At 40.6% G+C, this 18,641-nt stretch overlaps 2 protein-coding genes across 2 annotated transcripts in view; both read left to right on the top strand.

Annotated features, from left to right (window-relative positions):
* Positions 1-1,161: 1,161 nt before the first annotated feature.
* On the top strand, positions 1,162-11,399 carry tpra1 (transmembrane protein, adipocyte asscociated 1). The gene is made up of 11 exons (XM_080793486.1): positions 1,162-1,335; positions 2,145-2,335; positions 2,532-2,664; positions 4,013-4,099; positions 6,110-6,182; positions 6,318-6,397; positions 7,845-7,955; positions 8,067-8,127; positions 8,269-8,371; positions 8,995-9,075; positions 9,172-11,399. The coding sequence occupies exons 2-11, from the start codon at positions 2,157-2,159 to the stop codon at positions 9,440-9,442; spliced, it is 1,179 nt and encodes a 392-aa protein (XP_080649612.1). The 5' UTR covers positions 1,162-1,335; positions 2,145-2,156; the 3' UTR covers positions 9,443-11,399.
* Positions 11,400-11,732: 333 nt separating this feature from the next.
* Positions 11,733-18,641, top strand: part of chchd6b (coiled-coil-helix-coiled-coil-helix domain containing 6b) — a 61,198-nt gene continuing 54,289 nt past the window's right edge. The window contains exons 1-4 of the mRNA XM_080782324.1: positions 11,733-11,981; positions 12,723-12,813; positions 13,271-13,325; positions 15,587-15,758. Coding sequence (XP_080638450.1) covers positions 11,898-11,981; positions 12,723-12,813; positions 13,271-13,325; positions 15,587-15,758 — 402 coding nt within the window. The 5' untranslated portion in view covers positions 11,733-11,897. The remainder of the gene's footprint in view (positions 11,982-12,722; positions 12,814-13,270; positions 13,326-15,586; positions 15,759-18,641) is intronic.

Here is an 18,641-nt window from a genome sequence, read left to right as displayed (position 1 = left end):
AACATACAAATATAGAGGCTATACATAATTTACATGGGTCATACACTAGTGGTAATGTTCTGTATACAGTGGCTTGTTATTAGACAAAGCAACAAAATAACATATAGTCATGCCCATCTATTATATATTTGTAAAGTGTGTTATACTATTACCATTGTAAGGCTAAGGAACAACAAGATGGCCAGGTCCACTAAGCCCTTCAAAGTCATGACTGCCCTGATAGTCACATTTGTCATCTCTTGGCTTCCCTACCACATCTTCAATTTACTAGAGTTTAACCACAGTCACAACACATGTATTACAACTGGAAGTATGATATCAGTGACTCTTGCAAGTGCAAACAGTTGCATGAACCCGTTTCTCTATGCATTCATGGGCAAAGAAATTAAGCAGAAATTGTTGAGCTCTTTTGTTTCACAAGTAAAGGTTTGTCTTAGATTACTCATTTCTCATCTTTAGAGAAAAGCATATCCTCAATTAGATATTCATCTTGATTAAAAAAAAGAAAAGGAAACGTTTCTCTGCCAGTATCTTTAATCATACTGTAAAGGCAATGAGTTTGAATTAATGCTTGACTAGCTGTACCTTTTAACTTGAAATAATGTAGGTGCAGCACAAAATCAAATAGCCTACTGTAGTTGTCTGTATTGACAAGTGAAGATATTCATGTTTTACATTTCTGTAACAAGTTCTAATGAGACTATTGTATTCAAGCAGGGGGAGGCTTTAGAAGGGATAGTTATAAAAGTATAAAACACACAATGTAATTTTAATGAAAACTGCGTGCCTACTATACGCCACCTTTTTTCTAGAGGGAAGAAACAATGCACAGGTTTGTGGAACCAACGAAGGATGAAGCATTGGAATTAATTGAAATAGGCTCTTTATTATTCTGACTTCTGTACAAGTTTTTAAGGAAAAAAAGAAGAAAAAAAAGGTCATAATCATAGACTGTGGTCATAATACAGGCAGAGGGGCATGTTGCTGACAGGTGGCAGTGCGTATCTCAAATGTTATAATAAAACCAAAGGAAGAAGAGGATGAATTGGGTGGAGCCTTAGAAGGGTGGAGCTTCAACAGCTGTGTCATCCAGAGCCATCTCTCGCGACAACGGCTTGGAATCTTGGATGTTTTGGATGCGGCGTTGACTTGTCACCTGACCACACCGAGGGAAAATGTTGCTCGTAAAGTCAGTTCGGCGATGTCACCGATTTGTGTTATATTAATTTATCGCTCGCAGAATGCGTGAAAGACATTGTTTTCCATGTGCTAACAAAGTCCAACTTGAGACAAAGCTACGGAGTAGTATTGTGTGCCATTGGAGTTGATATAAGGGTGAGCTATATCCGCTTGACAAAATTGAAGCTGCAGAACTGATGCTATATTACGTTATCATCAAGTGTTGTTTGTTTGTGTATGCGTTGACGCTGTATCAGCAGACGCACTTCGATCGTGATATTTTATTCCACAGTCGCAGTATATTGAATGGACAAACGAGAACAAGCTGAACACCCCATCTGCAGATGGCAAACGAGGCTGGTGTTTGTTTGTTAGCTGACGTTAGCCGCGTTTGATATGTGCTAACGTTAATCCATTAGCTAACGTGAGGTTCAACTGGTGAAATGTTATCACCGGTCAGGATACGGTCAGTCTAATGTTGGCCAGATGTCCTGCTAAATTCATTGTAAAATCTTTGTCGATAACGCATACACATCCGATCTGTTTCGGGTTAGCTTCTGTTCCTGTGTAAGTATGTTTGCAGCAGTCAAACATTAACTCGTAGTTGGTGAAGAAAAAAAACAAACCGAGTCTAGCTGTTACATAATTGTTTGTTGGACTTGGGGCAGGTTTGCCCAGTTCTGGTATAAAGGTGTAGCTTTGCCTCCGTTACTCAACACTGTGACAACTGACAACACCAACAACAATATAATTGCCAATCATATTCTGAGAAGGTACACCAAGAAAACTAATATTGAATCTTGTAGTGATAATACCAAGCTAAACCTGTTTTCTGGAAAGATTCAGTTAGATTGGTTTGGTACTGTTGTACTACATTTTTGTCGTTTATCCTGTGTCATTTCGCCTGTGTTGTGAAGGGGTTGTTATTATTATCTGACATAATGTTGACGGTTCCTTCTCCCCAGCTCCCTTACACAATGCGGGACACAGTAACTGCAGTGGTGAGGTTTGCACAATACAATGGCAGCGTTTTCCCTACGACAGCAGTGAACACAACGACGACGGCATTCCCAACCTGGCAATCTGACACAGAGGCCAACATCTCCAAGCCTCACAAATGCTTGCAGGTTTTGTACGAAGACATTGGGGACTCCAGGTAAACCATATCAGAGAATGTGCCAGGCTGCCGGCCTATATTTTAACTAACTTGAAACTGATTGTGTTTCCCTCACCATTTGAATAAAAAACATAATCCCCAAAAGCTTGACAGACAGCTCATTTTGATTTAGGTCCTTTTACGGCAAATGTACATTCATGCATATATGCCTTACCCTTGGTTTTCTTCATTTTAGAGTAAGGTTCTGGGACCTGCTGCTGTTGGTTCCCAATGTTGCGTTCTTCGTGTTCCTGATGTGGAAGCTGCCTTCAGCCAGGGCAAAGATACGAGTCACATCCAGTCCCATCTTCATAACCTTCTACCTGCTGGTAGGGCACTTTGCAACAACTTACTTTGTAGCATCCAATACAGTAAGCCATGAGCATCTGATGACCTTGAACAATGACTGCTGCATCCCGTGGTGTAATGATGATTTATTTTTCCCGGTACCATGTCACGTGCCTACATCTACATGTGCACATGCGCACAGAATAGCTGATAGCCTAAGAAGCGTATATTGTTTATAGTGTATGAGAGTTTTAGTCACAGACACACAAACACAAAACTAGACTAGACTTAAAATAATCAGACAAACTTCTTTACTGTGCAGTTTGCACTGCAGTAACGAAACTATAAAGTTTGCTTTGGAGGAATCTCTTCTTTGATGGAGGAGGAGGCATTCTTGTTGCGTGCAGAATGCCACAGAAGCAGTTGCCTACTGGAGCCATACTGCTGTGCTGTGTTGCTTGCTGTGTATGTGCGTTCACGTAAACCTGTTCTTGTGCAAAGTAGTATGCATTTGCATACTGCGTTCTACGAGCATGACGCCACTGGCTGCATCTATGTTTTGCTATTTGGTTTAGTCTAGTAAGTCATTCATTCCTTCCAAGAGTAAACCCTTCAATGCAACGTGGATCCAAATCAGTGTTCAGAGGCCATCTTGCATCTATTAGTGTAAATCTCTAGGTTTCTTGTGCCTGGCCTTTGAAGTTACACATACTTGGCCTACTTATCTAATTTAGGATGTAGTATTCATTCATTCACTCAGGGCTTGCTCTGAGTGCTTTCATGTTGTTGGGGAAATTCAGAGCGATCAGTGTGTTCCTGTTTTCTAAATTCAGAACACTGCACACTTGGAGTGGGGGCATTCCGAGCTCACACCAGAGAGACTAGCGGAATGTTTGTGTGAGCATCACCACGGATGATTAATGCAGAATGGGGACATTTCAAACTAAAGTACAGGTCAATACAAAAACTGTTACTTGAGGATAGAACCAGAAAAAGCACAAAGACTTTACACAAGGGTCCTCCATTTTTAATTCATCTTTTTCAGAAAAACCGAGTCTCCCCGTTGGCAAATACTTAAGTTAGGTTTAGTTCTGAGTCTGACAAAATGTGATTGTTGTAACTCGTTGGGTGAACACATACTCAAAATGTTACTAATCATCTTATTAGCTAGCTAAAAAGCACATTTAGTTCATGTTATGATATAAAAACCATCATGTTTGACACTTTATGCACTCACTGTCTTACTGTTATTACACAGTATTGACAGTATTGTTATTTACGGTACATACTCATTGCACTGCAGTCTTGATTTTCTTTTTTGTCAAAATGTTATTTTATAATTCAGTTTACTGTCTTGGCACTCTGGCTAACCGTTTCCTGTTGTGTTAGGTTTTTGTAGTAGCAGGAGTCGGAATCACCCGTGCCATTGTGTCCATGACTGTCAGTGCATCCAGCGCTGCCACCATCATAGACAAAGTAAGACCACAAAAGTATTGGTAGAGGTGTTGGGTTTTTATTTTCCTTGTCATGATGTAACTGGTCCAACTGGCGAGATATATTGCAAGGTTGATTAGAAATGAATAATGAAAACCGTGAAACAGCTCTCAAAGCCAGTCTTTTAGCACATAAATTAATACAGGAAAAACAATCTGATTCTGCCATCACAAAATTCATTGTGGCATTAAGAAAATAAAGAAGAAACGTCCTGTTGATTTTACTATTTAAACATCCGTATATTCAGATCCAGACAGTTTTGTTTTTTAAATAGCTAAATCAAGTTGACATTTGTCTTTAAAAAATCACACCTGTGTGAACCAAGTGGCGCAACTCCCCTCTCTAAAAGCTGAATAACTCATAATCTACGGAGCTCTCCATGGTTTGGTCCATTAGCGCGATTTTCGGAGGTTTTTGCTGATAATCCGGTGGTCTAGATGGAAACATTGGTGCTTTCTAGAGCAAGGATGGCTATATTTTAGCTCGCTAGCATTGACGCTAATTATGTAGCAACAACGTCCACACACGGGTGCGTGCGCACACCAGTGGTGCACGCGCACATGCACGGCACTACACACACGGGTGCGGGTGCACACCAGTGGTGCACGCATGCGCACACCACTCGTGCTCAAAGACACACACACAGGTACACAGGTACACGGACAAAGCTGGATGTAGAAGTGGTTGCACCACTTAAAAATATACCTACTGGGTTTTATGTTACATAGAATCAGCTTATCTGTGTTCGCTTGTGTACTGAGTGACTTCAAGAGCTGTATTACTGTGCAATATCATTTCGAATCAATCAACAGCGCAATGGTGAAAAATGACTAGTTTCATCATGATGAAGGTAATTACTAATTACACAGCCAAAGTGTCATTTTGCTTTAACATACTTCTTTGATGTAAATGTTACGTGAGATTTACAGGGATTCTTTTGAACAGTGCAAAGCAAATCGGTTCATGCCAGTGAACACCTGATCATTTGTGAAAATCCAGGGCCAGTTGAAACACAACATATGATCATGCTGGACTGAATATTGATTGAATACTTTATTAACAGTTTGCAGGGGAAAAAAAAGTACAGTTCAATACAAGGTCTGCTTCTGCTAAGAGGATTTATACCCAAGAAAGCCTATGGCTTGTTTCCATTGGGGTCCTCATATTCAATTCATCAGAACATGTAATAACATACAAATATACAGTACTATGTAAAAACGGGACCCCCGAAAATTGCTAGCCTCGGTCCCACCCTTACTCATCTGCGAAGATGAGTAATTTTCCCCGGATACGATATTTTTCCGACCAATCACATTTACAACACTTCATTTTGGGACCCCCCCCCCCAAAATAATCTGGGGACCCCCGAGGTGTCGCAACCCCCAGGTTGATAACCCCTGCTCTATCCCACAAACACAGATGTGCGGCAGAATAAAATATTCCTAGATAAGTAGAAAGATAACCATAGAGTTTTCAGCAGCTGCCTTATCTTGTCACAAATGCCTCTTTTAGTAATTTCTCAGCTAGATTTATGGGAGCCATGCAGCCACTGCATGCCTTTGCAAGGATTTCACACTGAATACAAAGGCATGGCTGACATTCCTCACATACCAGACAGACCCCATGCCGTGGTGTACTCAGTAATGGACCTACAGTTTACATTGCACACTGTCTTCCATGCAGTTTGTAGAGGATTATGTAACTTGTGTATGTTCACATGACCTGACGAAGATCAAATGGATCGAAACGTTGTCAGTATTTCAATAAAGAACGTCTTTCTTATACCTGTGGTGTGCCACGGGCTCCATCCAATACCTACTGAAGTGTATTTAGTCCAGCACCCAGCTTGTCGATGTGCGTGTTCTACGTCCGGTCGTCCGCTCTAGAGGATTATGTAATGCCATGGGCTATATCAGGACTCTAATGGTACATGATTGATCAGCATGTGGATTTTTAATATGGTATCTTATTATTCCGTGTCTGTCCCTTTAGGTGCTGTGGGAGATCACCCGGTTCTTCCTGCTGGCCATTGAGCTCAGTGTTATCATACTGGGGCTGGCATTCGGTTAGTCCTCAATTTTGTTTCACTTCCAGTTTACAAGAACATGAGTGTATACAAATGGGTGTGTGCTGTTGTTTCAAGTGAATGCTAATGGTAACGCTGACCTTTCCCCCTCTCTGATCCTTGTCATTATGTCAGGTCACTTGGAGAGCAAATCAAGTATAAAGCGTGTGTTAGCCATCACTGCTGTGTTGGCATTGGGCTACTCAATTACACAGGTAATTATATCTATTTATGTGCTGAGAACAGTGTTCATTTTGACAGAATTTTTGTATTTAGTTTTAGTTAGTCTTTTGAATAAAACACTTGTTGACGTTTGACGGTATTCCTCATGTCCATGATGTCAGCATTTTCTTTTCAAGTTTAGTCTCGGAAACATTCCAGTCAAATAATTAATTAAATAGATAAGTCAATAATCCTTCCATTATAAAATTGACAGCAATTAGATTTCAGTGGTATTTTGCAACGCATTATATACATTTTAAGTTCAATGAGATGATATGCTGTTGAGTTATTATATCATAGTGATAATTTTAGCAGCGTGTTCTTTTCATGACATTGATCCCGGGAACACAATAATGCCTTATCTCAGAGATAATATGTCCGTGACTTCAGGAGGCCGATCAGAGACTCAAAGGTCACAACAGACCACAGCAGCAACAGAAGGCTAGCTGAATTACATCTACTGTACGATTCCATCAAGTCTGCCAAAGACTTCTTGAGCAAGGCACACTTGACTAAACAAAATGCTTGACATTGCTCACGCACTGTGGCTGACTCTGTGTTCTGATATCTCTCACACACAACCATGTGATAATTGTCATTAAATTGGCCAGTGCAGTACCCCTTTTCAGCAGTACAGGCCCATTGATACAGCACCCACATGCGCATAATTCCCAGGTGGCAATCATCTTTTTGAGTGGTGCAACCACTCCAAGGAACAGCAATGTCCGTGTTCACCTATGTGCGGCTGTGTTGGTTAATGAGCACCAGTATATGACTATGAGTACCAGTAGGGGCGCTGTTGTGCCAGAAACAGAGAGAGGGATAGTGCTGCACTGTTGCCTGCTAATGAGATAGAGAGGGGGGGGGGGGGGGAGTTGCACCACTCAGTTCACACGGGTGTGATTTTTTTCTTTGCATTGACTTTGCATGTAATTGAGGAACATGGCAGTTTTGTGGAGAACCGCTGATCCAATCGACTTCACAATTACTGCACTCCCTTGGGGTGTCCGCTGTACACATGTGACCAAATGTGAAGATGATCGGTTGGACTGTTTTTGAGATAATATATGAAGGACAAATAGTCACGAAGTTGTTTTGTAGATATTGCTGTTTTACAGTAAGAAATTGACAGATGTTTGTATTAGCATTTAACCCATTCTGACCGGAACCCGTTTTGGTGTTTAGCATCATGTCATGCTTTAGCTATTGAAAAATAGCAGATCTACAAGCTCATATCGCGCCACCGAGTGGCGCGCTACGAGCTTGTAGGTCTGCTATTTTTGAAAAATCGAAGAACGACTGACATTTTTTTAGAATCTGATCTCAGGTCAGAATGGGTTCATCAGACCAGTGTGTGTCCAGTGTAAAACCTCGTATGAATCTGATCTCAGGTCAGAATGGGTTAAAAAAGATAATGAGTCATTTCTCTTTGCCTCTCAGGGTACGCTAGAGATCCTTTATCCAGACAGACATCTGTCTGCAGAAGACTTTAACATCTATGGCCACGGAGGAAGACACTTCTGGTTGGCCAGTTCATGCTTTTTCTTTCTGGTCTGTACTAACTAAACAAATATGCAACTATTGCACAAATACCAAAAAAAGCATCACCATATGCATTGGGAATCTGACAACTTCCATGACAATGTATTCTTTTGTTTTTAGGTGTACTCGCTGATTGTCATCTTACCTAAAACTCCAGTGAAAGACAGGATATCACTGCCATGTGGGTTACAAAATATTACCTTTAAAAAAAAATGATTAACTTCAAAATTACACCTTAAATTCAGCAAATCAGTATAGAGTTGTTGTGTTTCAAATGTTTTGGTTTGTTGTAATGCAATCTTGTTGTCTTTTTTTCTTTCAGCTAAGAAAAGTTTCTATGTATATGCTGCCATCTTATCTTTGCTCAATTTGGTGCAAGGGCTGGGCAGTGCTCTGCTGTGTGCTGACATCATAGAGGGACTCTGGTCAGTATTTTCAACATTTTACTGAAAGACCTGAACCATGTTATGCTGTGACCATGTGGTTCAGCATACAGGGCAGCTACAGCACACCTCTGTATTCAAGTGCTTTGAAATCCAGGGATCTCACGCACCCTCTATAACAATCACAAGCAGAGACATATGACTTGTGACAAATTAGCTAATTAAATCATCCCTTTAGCAAATTGGAGAAAGGCAAGACACGATTAAAAATGGTGAAATGCCATGATTGTCCGTAATTTAAAATGGATAAGCGGGCTGTGCTATAATTGGTTAATACATTTTCCCCCATCTGCTGTTGATCTCCACACAATAAATGTTTGACATAATGTTTAGTTTATGTTATGCTAGAGCAGCTAGACTATACACTTCTTACTTTACCATCAGAAGACTTAAACAACTTTTCACTTGGCTAGTTTTTTTTCATTCTAGCTGTGGATAAATGTGGATTTGACTAGTATCACTCTTCAGCTCTTCATCTCTCTGATCCTGATACTGTTTTGCTGCTGATAACACAATTGCACTCTAGCCTTTTCATGGGAATGCCTGCATGCAATGCTGAGTGTGGGTATTTATTTTTACATTTCAATGCCATTTTTCTGAACCAGCTGTGTGGACGTCACCACCTTCCTTTACTTCTCTATCTTCGCCCCACTCATCTACGTCACCTTCCTCAAAGGATTCTTTGGGTATGTACAGTAAGAATAACCATCTAAAACTATGTGTCGTCATTGCTATTCATCAGACAAAACTAATTGTCAACACCCTTATGTATCCCCCCCCAGGTCAGAGCCAAAGATCCTGTTCTCTTATAAGTCGCAGGTGGATGAGCCAGATGAGAGTGATGTCCACCTCCCTCCCACCTCTTCCTCAAACCTGGGCCGCAAGCAGGTCGCTGACCAGGGCTTGTACTACTCCTCCACACAGTTTGACGGTTCAGGTCCTGGTATGGCCGGTGTGGTTGGCGCCTACCTGGACGATGTGGCCTCTGGCCCCTATGGGGCCAGCAGCATAAACAGCATTGACAGCGACCGCTGGAGAGCTATCAATGCCTGAGAAGATGAGGAATGGATGGAAATCATGCAAGTAGAGACAGTTGGACATGCTGCTGGACTTGGAGCCACGCTGTAACATGGTGTTGGTAGGCAATGAAAGGATGTTGCGAGAACAGAGGGAGCAGAGCAGAATATGCAGTGTGGGGCCAAGCAAGGAAACACTTGGTCTTTGTCATCACAGGGGTTGTGGACGAGTGACAACAGAACTTTGATAGCCTCTAAAAGGCAGTACTGTGAATTTGAGTGTCTGTTTCAGAATGCTGCTGCTGTGACAGAATGGAAGAAGGCTCTCGCCAAGGACATTGCCCGCAATAGGATCAGGTTGAGAGATCTTTCAATGTAGGTTCTTCACAGTAAAATCCTGGTTTTCATTTAATGCTACAGAGTGTACAAATGGAAATTTGTACAATCTTCGGAGATAAATGAACAGTGGGATTTGTCTGTTTTCCTGCCAGTTCCCAACTTCCCATTACATTTCCCTCAGTACTTTACCTACAGTGAAAGTGTATACAATCATTATGAAGTTGGACGTTCCTTCATTTGAGTAACAGCATGTGGTGAAGGACTGTTCAATGGTAACAACATCTGGACATTCCCATCCGAGGCTTGCTATTTAAGTGATGGCAGTTCAACTGACTTCATTATTTGCTGTCTATACTAGATCTGTGATTGGCTAGCTTGTTGACTTGTATTGAATCACTGTGCCTCTCTTTCCACAGGGCAAGACCTTGTGCTAATTCATTCTGATCTGTGTGATTTCTCAGTGCTGTTTCTCTCCTTAGTGAAAATCTGTAGTATGGTGTCATGTGTTTAAACACAGGCTTGAACTCGCATGAAAGATGAAGAACTGTGCTGCTGGCAGAACACTAAAGGATGAAGCCAAGACTTCTCTATGTCTCGGCCGTAACATGCCTGTAGCTGTCATATTTGTTTTTTATTTATTTTTTATTTTAGAGTTTTGCTGTACTTTATGCTGTATCAGACTAATCATTCCTTCTGTTTAAAGCATACATATTTGGTAGCTTCATGTTAAAGGTGGCAATGAAATCGCACTTGAGGATTATTTCCAAATTAAGAAGATGCTGACCAACCATGTTTGTGTTACAAATTATCTTCCATTCCAAATTGGACATAATCGTATTTGATTTGTTTCCTACAAATACTACTTTCATGACATTGGACCATAAACATCATTCAAGTCAATGACAAGAGATGGAAGTGGTGAGTTTTCCTGTCCAATGCTGTTGTTTCATGTCTGTCAGCAGTTGATTTTATTCCTCTGGAATATCTCACACCATCGGCATCTGATCTCTTGCTTACATAAATCAGGACTTTGCAGCTAACTTAAAAGGGCTTACTTGTACACGCACTTGACTGAAGATCATTCCATTTCAAGTGAAATGTCCTATTTGTTTGCTTATCTATATAAATTAGATAATATTCCATATATTTGAAAATGCTCCACTGTAGAGTAGGCTACTAACATTCAGTGTGGAAAGATTGGTGTATTTAAACAAGCAGTATTCTATTGTAGTGACGACTACAGTATATGACGAGACATTTTTTTTTTTCATCATGTAAAGCCACAACACGCAGCATTGTAAATGTATGGGGAAAGTATTTCTTACAGATTCTCTGCTTTACGTTTAGGATTATGATTGTTGCTGTACACTGGGTTGAATTTCCTGCCAAAATAGCACTGCAGGATGGTCCCTGTCAATGTGCAGTGGAGAGCCGAATTCACAACATTGAGATGTAATTTTGGTGCTGTCTGGTTACACAATGTTTGAAGATATTTGATAGTGAAACCAGTTGGAGAATGAACATTTTATTTAAGTGCTTCGTTTATTGAATATTCAACCCTAATGTGACGTGTTGAACATTCTTTGAGCAGAAATAAACTATGCTTTATTTAATTTATCATGTAAGCTCTTTCTTTCCCGATGGTTTCTTTATTAAGGGCTGACCGCCATCTACTGGTTCATTTGAGGTACTGCTGCAGACAGGAGCTTTTCCTCCAAACATTCTTTGTGGCAGTATTAAGCTATGGTATTAAGTGACATGTGACTGGTATTATACATTCTGAATCTGAACGTTATTTTCTTCAAATGTGGCAGAGAGTCGAAGTTGAAGGAATGTCTGTCTGATCTGTAAACTAGAATAGGGCTGTAAGTAACTACATATCCCATGTGCGCTCGCTCGTCGTTGTCCAGCTGCGGTACATCATCCAATGTAATTGGCCAGAATTATTTAATCCAACCTATGCGGTTTGGGGATACTGTGTTACGTTTGTAGTGAGAGTGACCTTTATTGGAGTATCTTGTCCGCCGGTCGCAGTGGCGGCGACTTCTGTCGCTTTCCGTCATCTAAAGTGACCGTCTAGACACTGCACAGGTTTTTTTTAATTTAAATTAGCTATTTAATTTAGGTAGGCCAATATTAAACAGCAGACCAGAATGGGCGGCAATGGAAGCACGACGAGGAAGGTCTCATTCGCAATGGACGAAGAGGATAATGTCACAGTCATTCAAGGAGTGAAGGTAAAATTCGAAATTCTTCTGAGGCAAAGTTTAGTTCAAATGAGTTGGGTGATAATGCGATAAAGTCATTGAATACGTTTGCAGCCTTCGTCCTGTCAGATACGGTTCCCATGTCCTCGAATGAACCCGGTCACGTCCTCTGCGCCGCCGCCAGAAAGCTGTTATCTCGCTTGTCGCTTCCATGTTTTATTTATTTTAAATTATAATGTTAAAAAGACAGCGGCCCAGTAAAAAAAAAAGTCGGCTACATAGTTAGGCTAAATTGTAACGCCATAGAATAATGTTATTTGATTTTTACATTGACACACGCAGCCAATAAACACGCAGAAAGCTGATCACGTGCAGGTGAATAATGACAGTTGGGTTTGCTAGAACATTTCACTGGTGGCATCATGATAATTAATTACAAGTCATGAACAACAGCTGCAACAACAGGCAATGCCGTAATAAAGTCAATTTGATAAATATGTTGAACGGATTCTCGTGATAGGTGTACACTGTAGCCTACAGCCAGCTTCTCTTTACACTGTCTACAGTAGGCTATGACAAAATCATGCTGCGTACTGTAGGCTTACTGCACATGTAGCTCTAATAGCCTTAGAGCTATGGACCAGACTACCAGAGCTATATATATATATATGCCGATATAACAATATAAAAATGACGTGGCGTATGGGTCATTATTTTAAAAAGGTGACCCTACAATCTGGCAATTGTCTTATCTGTCCATTTCATGTCTAGCTCTCAGAAGAAGTCCTCCAGCGGATGAGGGATGCCCAGGAGTCTTCACCACCACCACCACCACCACAAACAAAACAACCACCATCACCAAGTATGACGTATATACCTACCATCTGTGTTACTTTACAATATACTTTACTTTCTCATCATGACTCATTGAACAAGCCAAGCCAATAAGCCATTGAAGGTTAGGTACTGAAGACAAGTAGCCTAGATTTAAGGTAACTTAATTAATGTAACTTTTGCTCTTCTACCCTAGATTTGAATTCGTGCTGGATTTTTTATTATTTATTTTTACATTGAGCTAATAGAGCCGAGGGGGGGATCAATTTGGTTTGATGTGTAGAGCAATCCCTTATTGGTTCAATCCCAGGCACAGTTTGTTGTAGGCTACTCCAGAGTTTACAAGCATAATACTGTATTGTCACTTTATACAAACCACAGAAAGAAAGACATGATGTAAAAAAATCTATTTCAATCCACTCTAGTAGTCTGTACACAATGTGCTGATTATGGAGTCCTAAAAGTTGTGTGATACTGTTTTGCAGGTCCAACACCAAAAGGGCCATCTGTTGCAGAAATACAGGAGGAAATGCGCAGAAAGTAGGTGTGCCTGTGTAAACGACTAAACATTATACACTATTTTCACAACAGAGCTCGGGCAATACAGATACGGAAGAAGAAAACAAACTGACTCTTTACTTTAACCTTCACGACAGCCTACCAACCTTGGCTATAACTTAGGACTTGAAACCTACCTATGGTACAAATGCATTACCGTATTCCAAATTCAATCAAATATCTGAATGAGACAGTATATGAGATTAAACTCCTGTTAAGACCTTATAAACATTAGCTTCTAGTGCTTTGCAGTTTATATCGAATTGAGTTGACAGAGATACAAAGTATCAGACACTTGATGCCAGTTGTACAGCATGTGTACAACTGGAATGTACACATGCTGAGTGACATGTCAACACGTTTAATTCACTCTGTATGTCAGCTACAATGTTATGCTGATGGAATGTCACACACAGGCCTGCATCATGCTAATAGCTGTTCATACCATATGTGCTACTTGCTGATAGCATAAGTCTCATGAGAAGGCATCTCAAGACAGAAAAGAAAATCCTCCTCGATGGCAGATGTGTTATCTGTCACAAAACAAAAAAAATAAGATAGGTACAGTGAACAGAGAGACAGGAACGGCCAGAGAGAAAGGGGTGGGTGGTGACATACATGATACATTAAAGTGCCTCGGGTCAGATTCAAACCAGGGTCAGCTGCGAGAAATAAGGCTAGAGCCTTATTTATATGGTATGCGTTCTTTTGAGTACCAGAGCGCCACCATGCTGTCTATTGTGCCCACATTTCCCAGACTTGACAAGTTGTATTATGGGGAGCTGGGTAGAGAAGTTTGACGATTCATATCCTCACACTGCCTTTAACTACTTGAGCCTACAAGCTCACAGCGACACGTTGTGAAGTTTTAGATCTGTTATTTTCAAAAAATATTGAAAATAAATTGAATTTTTTTTGGCTTAAAATATTTTCAGATGGACATATTACTATATTAATCTGGGGGTCGTTGATGTGAGACAATGTGGCAACTGAACCACTGGTTCAAACAACATTAAGAAGAAAGCCAAAAAAAAATCTACAGTACACTTTAGAATCAAGCCCAAATAAGCAATTACAATTTAGAATCAAGCCCAAATAAGCAACTACACTTTAGAAACAAGCCCAAATAAGCAACTACACTTTAGAAACAAGCCCAAATAAGCAACTACACTTTAGAGACAAGCCTAAAAAACACAGCCGGCAGCAACTATCAATATTTACATGACTCCCTACTTTTACAGAAAAACTAGCCAAATGTCGCTTATAATAAGCAGACATATATGAATTGCATTTTGATAGCACTTTAAAATCTAGCTCACACAAGAAATTGTCCAATTCTTGAAAGAATTAAGACATGTATTATTTTGTTTTAGCATACTTTGTATGCAAAGCGTGGGGAAAAAAGGCAGAATGTTTTGTTTGTGTAAAAAAAATAACCCCAACAACAAAAAAACCTGTTTCTTGTACACAATGCAATATCTCACATGTCTCCCCCCTGCTCCGCTCCCTCCACTGGCCCCCGGTCGCTGCCCGCACAGAATACAAAACTCTGATGCTGGCATTCAAAGCAACCAAAGGTATGGCTCCCCCATATCTTGCAAGTATGATCAAACCCTACAAACCCTCCTGCGCACTCAGATCAGCCAACGCAGGGAAGCTGGAAGTACCCTCACTAAAAACGCTGGGACAACGCTCCACACGTCCCAAACTCTTCTCCCTTCTGGCTCCAAAACTGTAGAATGCACTTCCCATTGCAGTCAGAACTGCAGCATCACTCCCAATCTTCCGCCGTAGTCTGAAAACCCACCTTTTCAGACTCCATCATGGCCCATAGCACTTACCCCACCCCCCTAGATAGCATTTCTGTAGACTTAGATAGCATTTGATACAGACTTATAGCATGTTATGTAGACAGCACTATAATTGCATTGTATGTAGTCATAGCACGTCATAGTACAGTACATATGTATAGCATAGTAGTATATATGTATAGTTTCATTATATAGATATTCCACTGTTACTTTCTTAGCTTACGCATGTTTCATGATAAATGTTTTTATGTGATGTATTCCCATGCTTTTTTGTTATTGCTTAATGTAAATCGCTCTGGATTAATAGCGTCTGCTAAATGCCTAAATTGTAAATTGTAATATTGAAGCAATGATATGGTGTGTCCTATAAGTCCATGTGGGCTGGGCGCCTTGGGTGCGTGACACAAAAATAAAGAATCTATCTATCTATAGGTTCGAGCAGGAGCAGGCTCTGGTGCAGGAGCAGCTTGCCAGACTGGCCCAGAAGGAGAGAGAAAGAGAAGATACTGTGAGTGCAACGACACCGGGCCTGGATTTTCTGACTCCAGCGCTACTCATCGAGAAGGGCAAGACCCATGAAGAGTTGGAGAAGGCCAAGTTACTGGTGAGTCATGCAGAGGGGTCACAGTATTTGTATTTGATTTGTGTTATTTACTTATTGATGTACCGTGTGTTTGATGTTGCTTTGTCTGTACCTGCATGACCATAATTATACTGTATGACCTCACAAGAGTAGAAACAGTGTCCATACTGCCCGGTGTAACTCGCTGTAGAGCAGGGGTTCTCAACCTTTTTGGCTGGGGACCCCCGGAAATGCTTTGGCCATGTCACTCGACAAGTATGTTTTTATGAAAACAGATTTAGCCCTCAGGTCCCTCTCTGGCGCCTGCATTTAGGCAGGTTTTTATTTAGGGCCACATCCAAAATGGCCCATGGCGCCATAAGTCATGAATGGGTTAGCCTCATTTACCCTGTATTGGGTTTGAGAATTATAGAAATATGCTAAACAAAACCTTAAGCTATTATGATATTAACACCTGTTCAACAATATAATCTTCACAAATGAACCTACAGTATCAGCAGCATTTGCTATACTTTGGTAGCCTGACACTGAATTTAAATTTCGTTTCACCTCTTTGGGAATTCAGATAATATTGGTAACAAATAATGGCCCAGTAAATACAACCTGATGTGCGCCTCACCTGTTGTGTTGGTAAACAGCAACCTCTATTGGTCAGACTTTGAACTGACTGTACTTGACCAGAAATGTACAATTTTACACACATGGTAACACATCAATACAGAAATGAAATATCATAAGGATTCTGTGATTCTACATCTATCTTTCTACATCTGTCTGTTAAATTGCAGACAACATGCACATGTATTCTTCTGTGAAGATAGACAATGACCTATTTTGACTAAATTGAAGAAATTTGGCATTTTTGTGGGTGTTACGTCATGCATGTTATCCCTGTAATTATGTCATACTAGAGGTTCAGGCTACCTCGTATCTAGGGTTTGGGCCGCACCTCCAATCCGTCTGTTGAGGGCTTTGAACCTTTTGTGTTCAATGTGGAGATTTCTGTCTACCTGTGTTTCTTTTATGCTCAATATGGAGATCAGTGATGTCAATAGTATACAGGTATACAGCCTATTTAGGACAACTGGATATCCATATTTGGCCATAAATGGACATATTGGTCGGATTGGCGGTTCTGGGCAAATGCATAATACAAATGACTGGGCAGTGCGGGCACTGCACTCCCTCGAGTACTTGCCGATGCACACGCAGAGTTTGAAGTCGGTCGGGCCATTATGCAGTGCACAACGGCACATCACCATATGGGCATAACAGTCGAATCTGTGGCTCTGGACAACTGGATCTCCATATACAGAGTGACGTGGTCCGCCGGCCGGCCAGCCCTCCCTCCCAGTAGCCAATATAGGATATTGTAGATGTGAGAAATATAGACATTTCAGTTTCACTGTTTCACTGTTCCACAGGTTTTAAGTGTAGGCTACACTTAAAACCTGTGGAACGGTGATTTCTGTGGAACAGTGATTTCTTGACCTTAACAATTAAGCTACACTGTGTAGCTTAATTGTTAAAGTGTAGCTTAATTGTTTAAATGATTCTTAAAGGCCTTTCTGCTTCAGTTGGAATTAAGACAGGCAGGTAACATTGATGGTAAAGTGAGGATAGTGTGAATTAAGAATACATCTCCTTAATTGTCTAGATAAGAATCGCAGGAAGTTGAATAATATATACCACTGTGACCAATAGTCACAAATCTTACCACATTATCAACCCATACTGTACATTTATTGTTCCCGAAAATGTTTAAAGTTATATTGAAAACAATGCACTATTTAAGTAAGTAAGTAAGTAAACACCTTTCAAAACAATGTAACAAAGTGCTGTACAGTGGTCAACAAGGTAAAACAATCATGTTAAAACAAGGGCAAAAAAACCAACCAAAAACTATGGAAAGAAAAACATTGGAATGCAAAGTAAAAATACATCATAAAATTCAAGTGCTTACGAAATAAATACGTTTTTAGCAAGTTCTTAAAACCCGTCGACAGACTATTTAAGGATAGTTAAACCTGGCAAATAACTTTATATGCTAATTAATTTAGAATGGTCACATTGTATAATGCAGAATAAATTGTGAGAAGAAATCCTACCTCCAAAGCTATGTGCTTGTATTACACATGGCTTTGCCTTTGACACACATCCATGTCAGAATGGCAGCCAGTGTACATGAGCGCAACTGTGACTGTGGTTGATCTGGGGATTGGGAAATGAAAAGGAAGAGGAGATTGGATGGGATTGGTTTGATATAGAGAAGTGGCCTTTTTCAAAGCATACGGCAGCTTCTCTATGGATGACTAAACACATGACATCTCAGCTCTAATCTATGGCTGAACACACTTGGGACACTAATGAAAGGAAGTCACGGAGGATTGTACTGTATGCATAATGTTTGTGTTGTCTAGTAGCCATGTGTTCACAATTTCACATGGCCAATAAAAAGACAGTATAGTGTCTGTCTGTCTGTCTGTCTGTCTGTCTGTCTGTCTGTCTGTCTGTCTGTCTGTCTGTCTGTCTGTCTGTCTGTCTGTGTGTGTGTGTGTGTGTGTGTGTGTGTGCGCGCCCTGGAGCGAGCTGTACTGATCTCTGTCGTGATGAGCAGTGATCTATTTACTGAGCATTAATTGCAGTCGCTAGCAATTCCCTCCTTGTTTTTTTGTCACACAGCGTGAGGTTGGCCGCTTCACTGTCTCCTGGAACGAAAGGCTCATACAATTGATTTGTCCTTCAGCGTATTGTGGTGTGCCATCTTGCTGTAATGATTATTGAATGAAGCCATTGCTGGCCTAGAGTTCACTAATAACATTTGCTCCCAGCGTTTAATTATGTCACATCGCAACGACACTCTGCTGGCTCCTATTTCCCAACCTTGTTTTCTACATTTACTGA

This window comes from Protomyctophum bolini, assembly GCF_963924005.1.
Source record: "Protomyctophum bolini genome assembly, chromosome: 2".
NCBI classification, from domain to species: domain Eukaryota; kingdom Metazoa; phylum Chordata; class Actinopteri; order Myctophiformes; family Myctophidae; genus Protomyctophum; species Protomyctophum bolini.
This window is presented reverse-complemented; position numbering and strand designations above follow the sequence as displayed.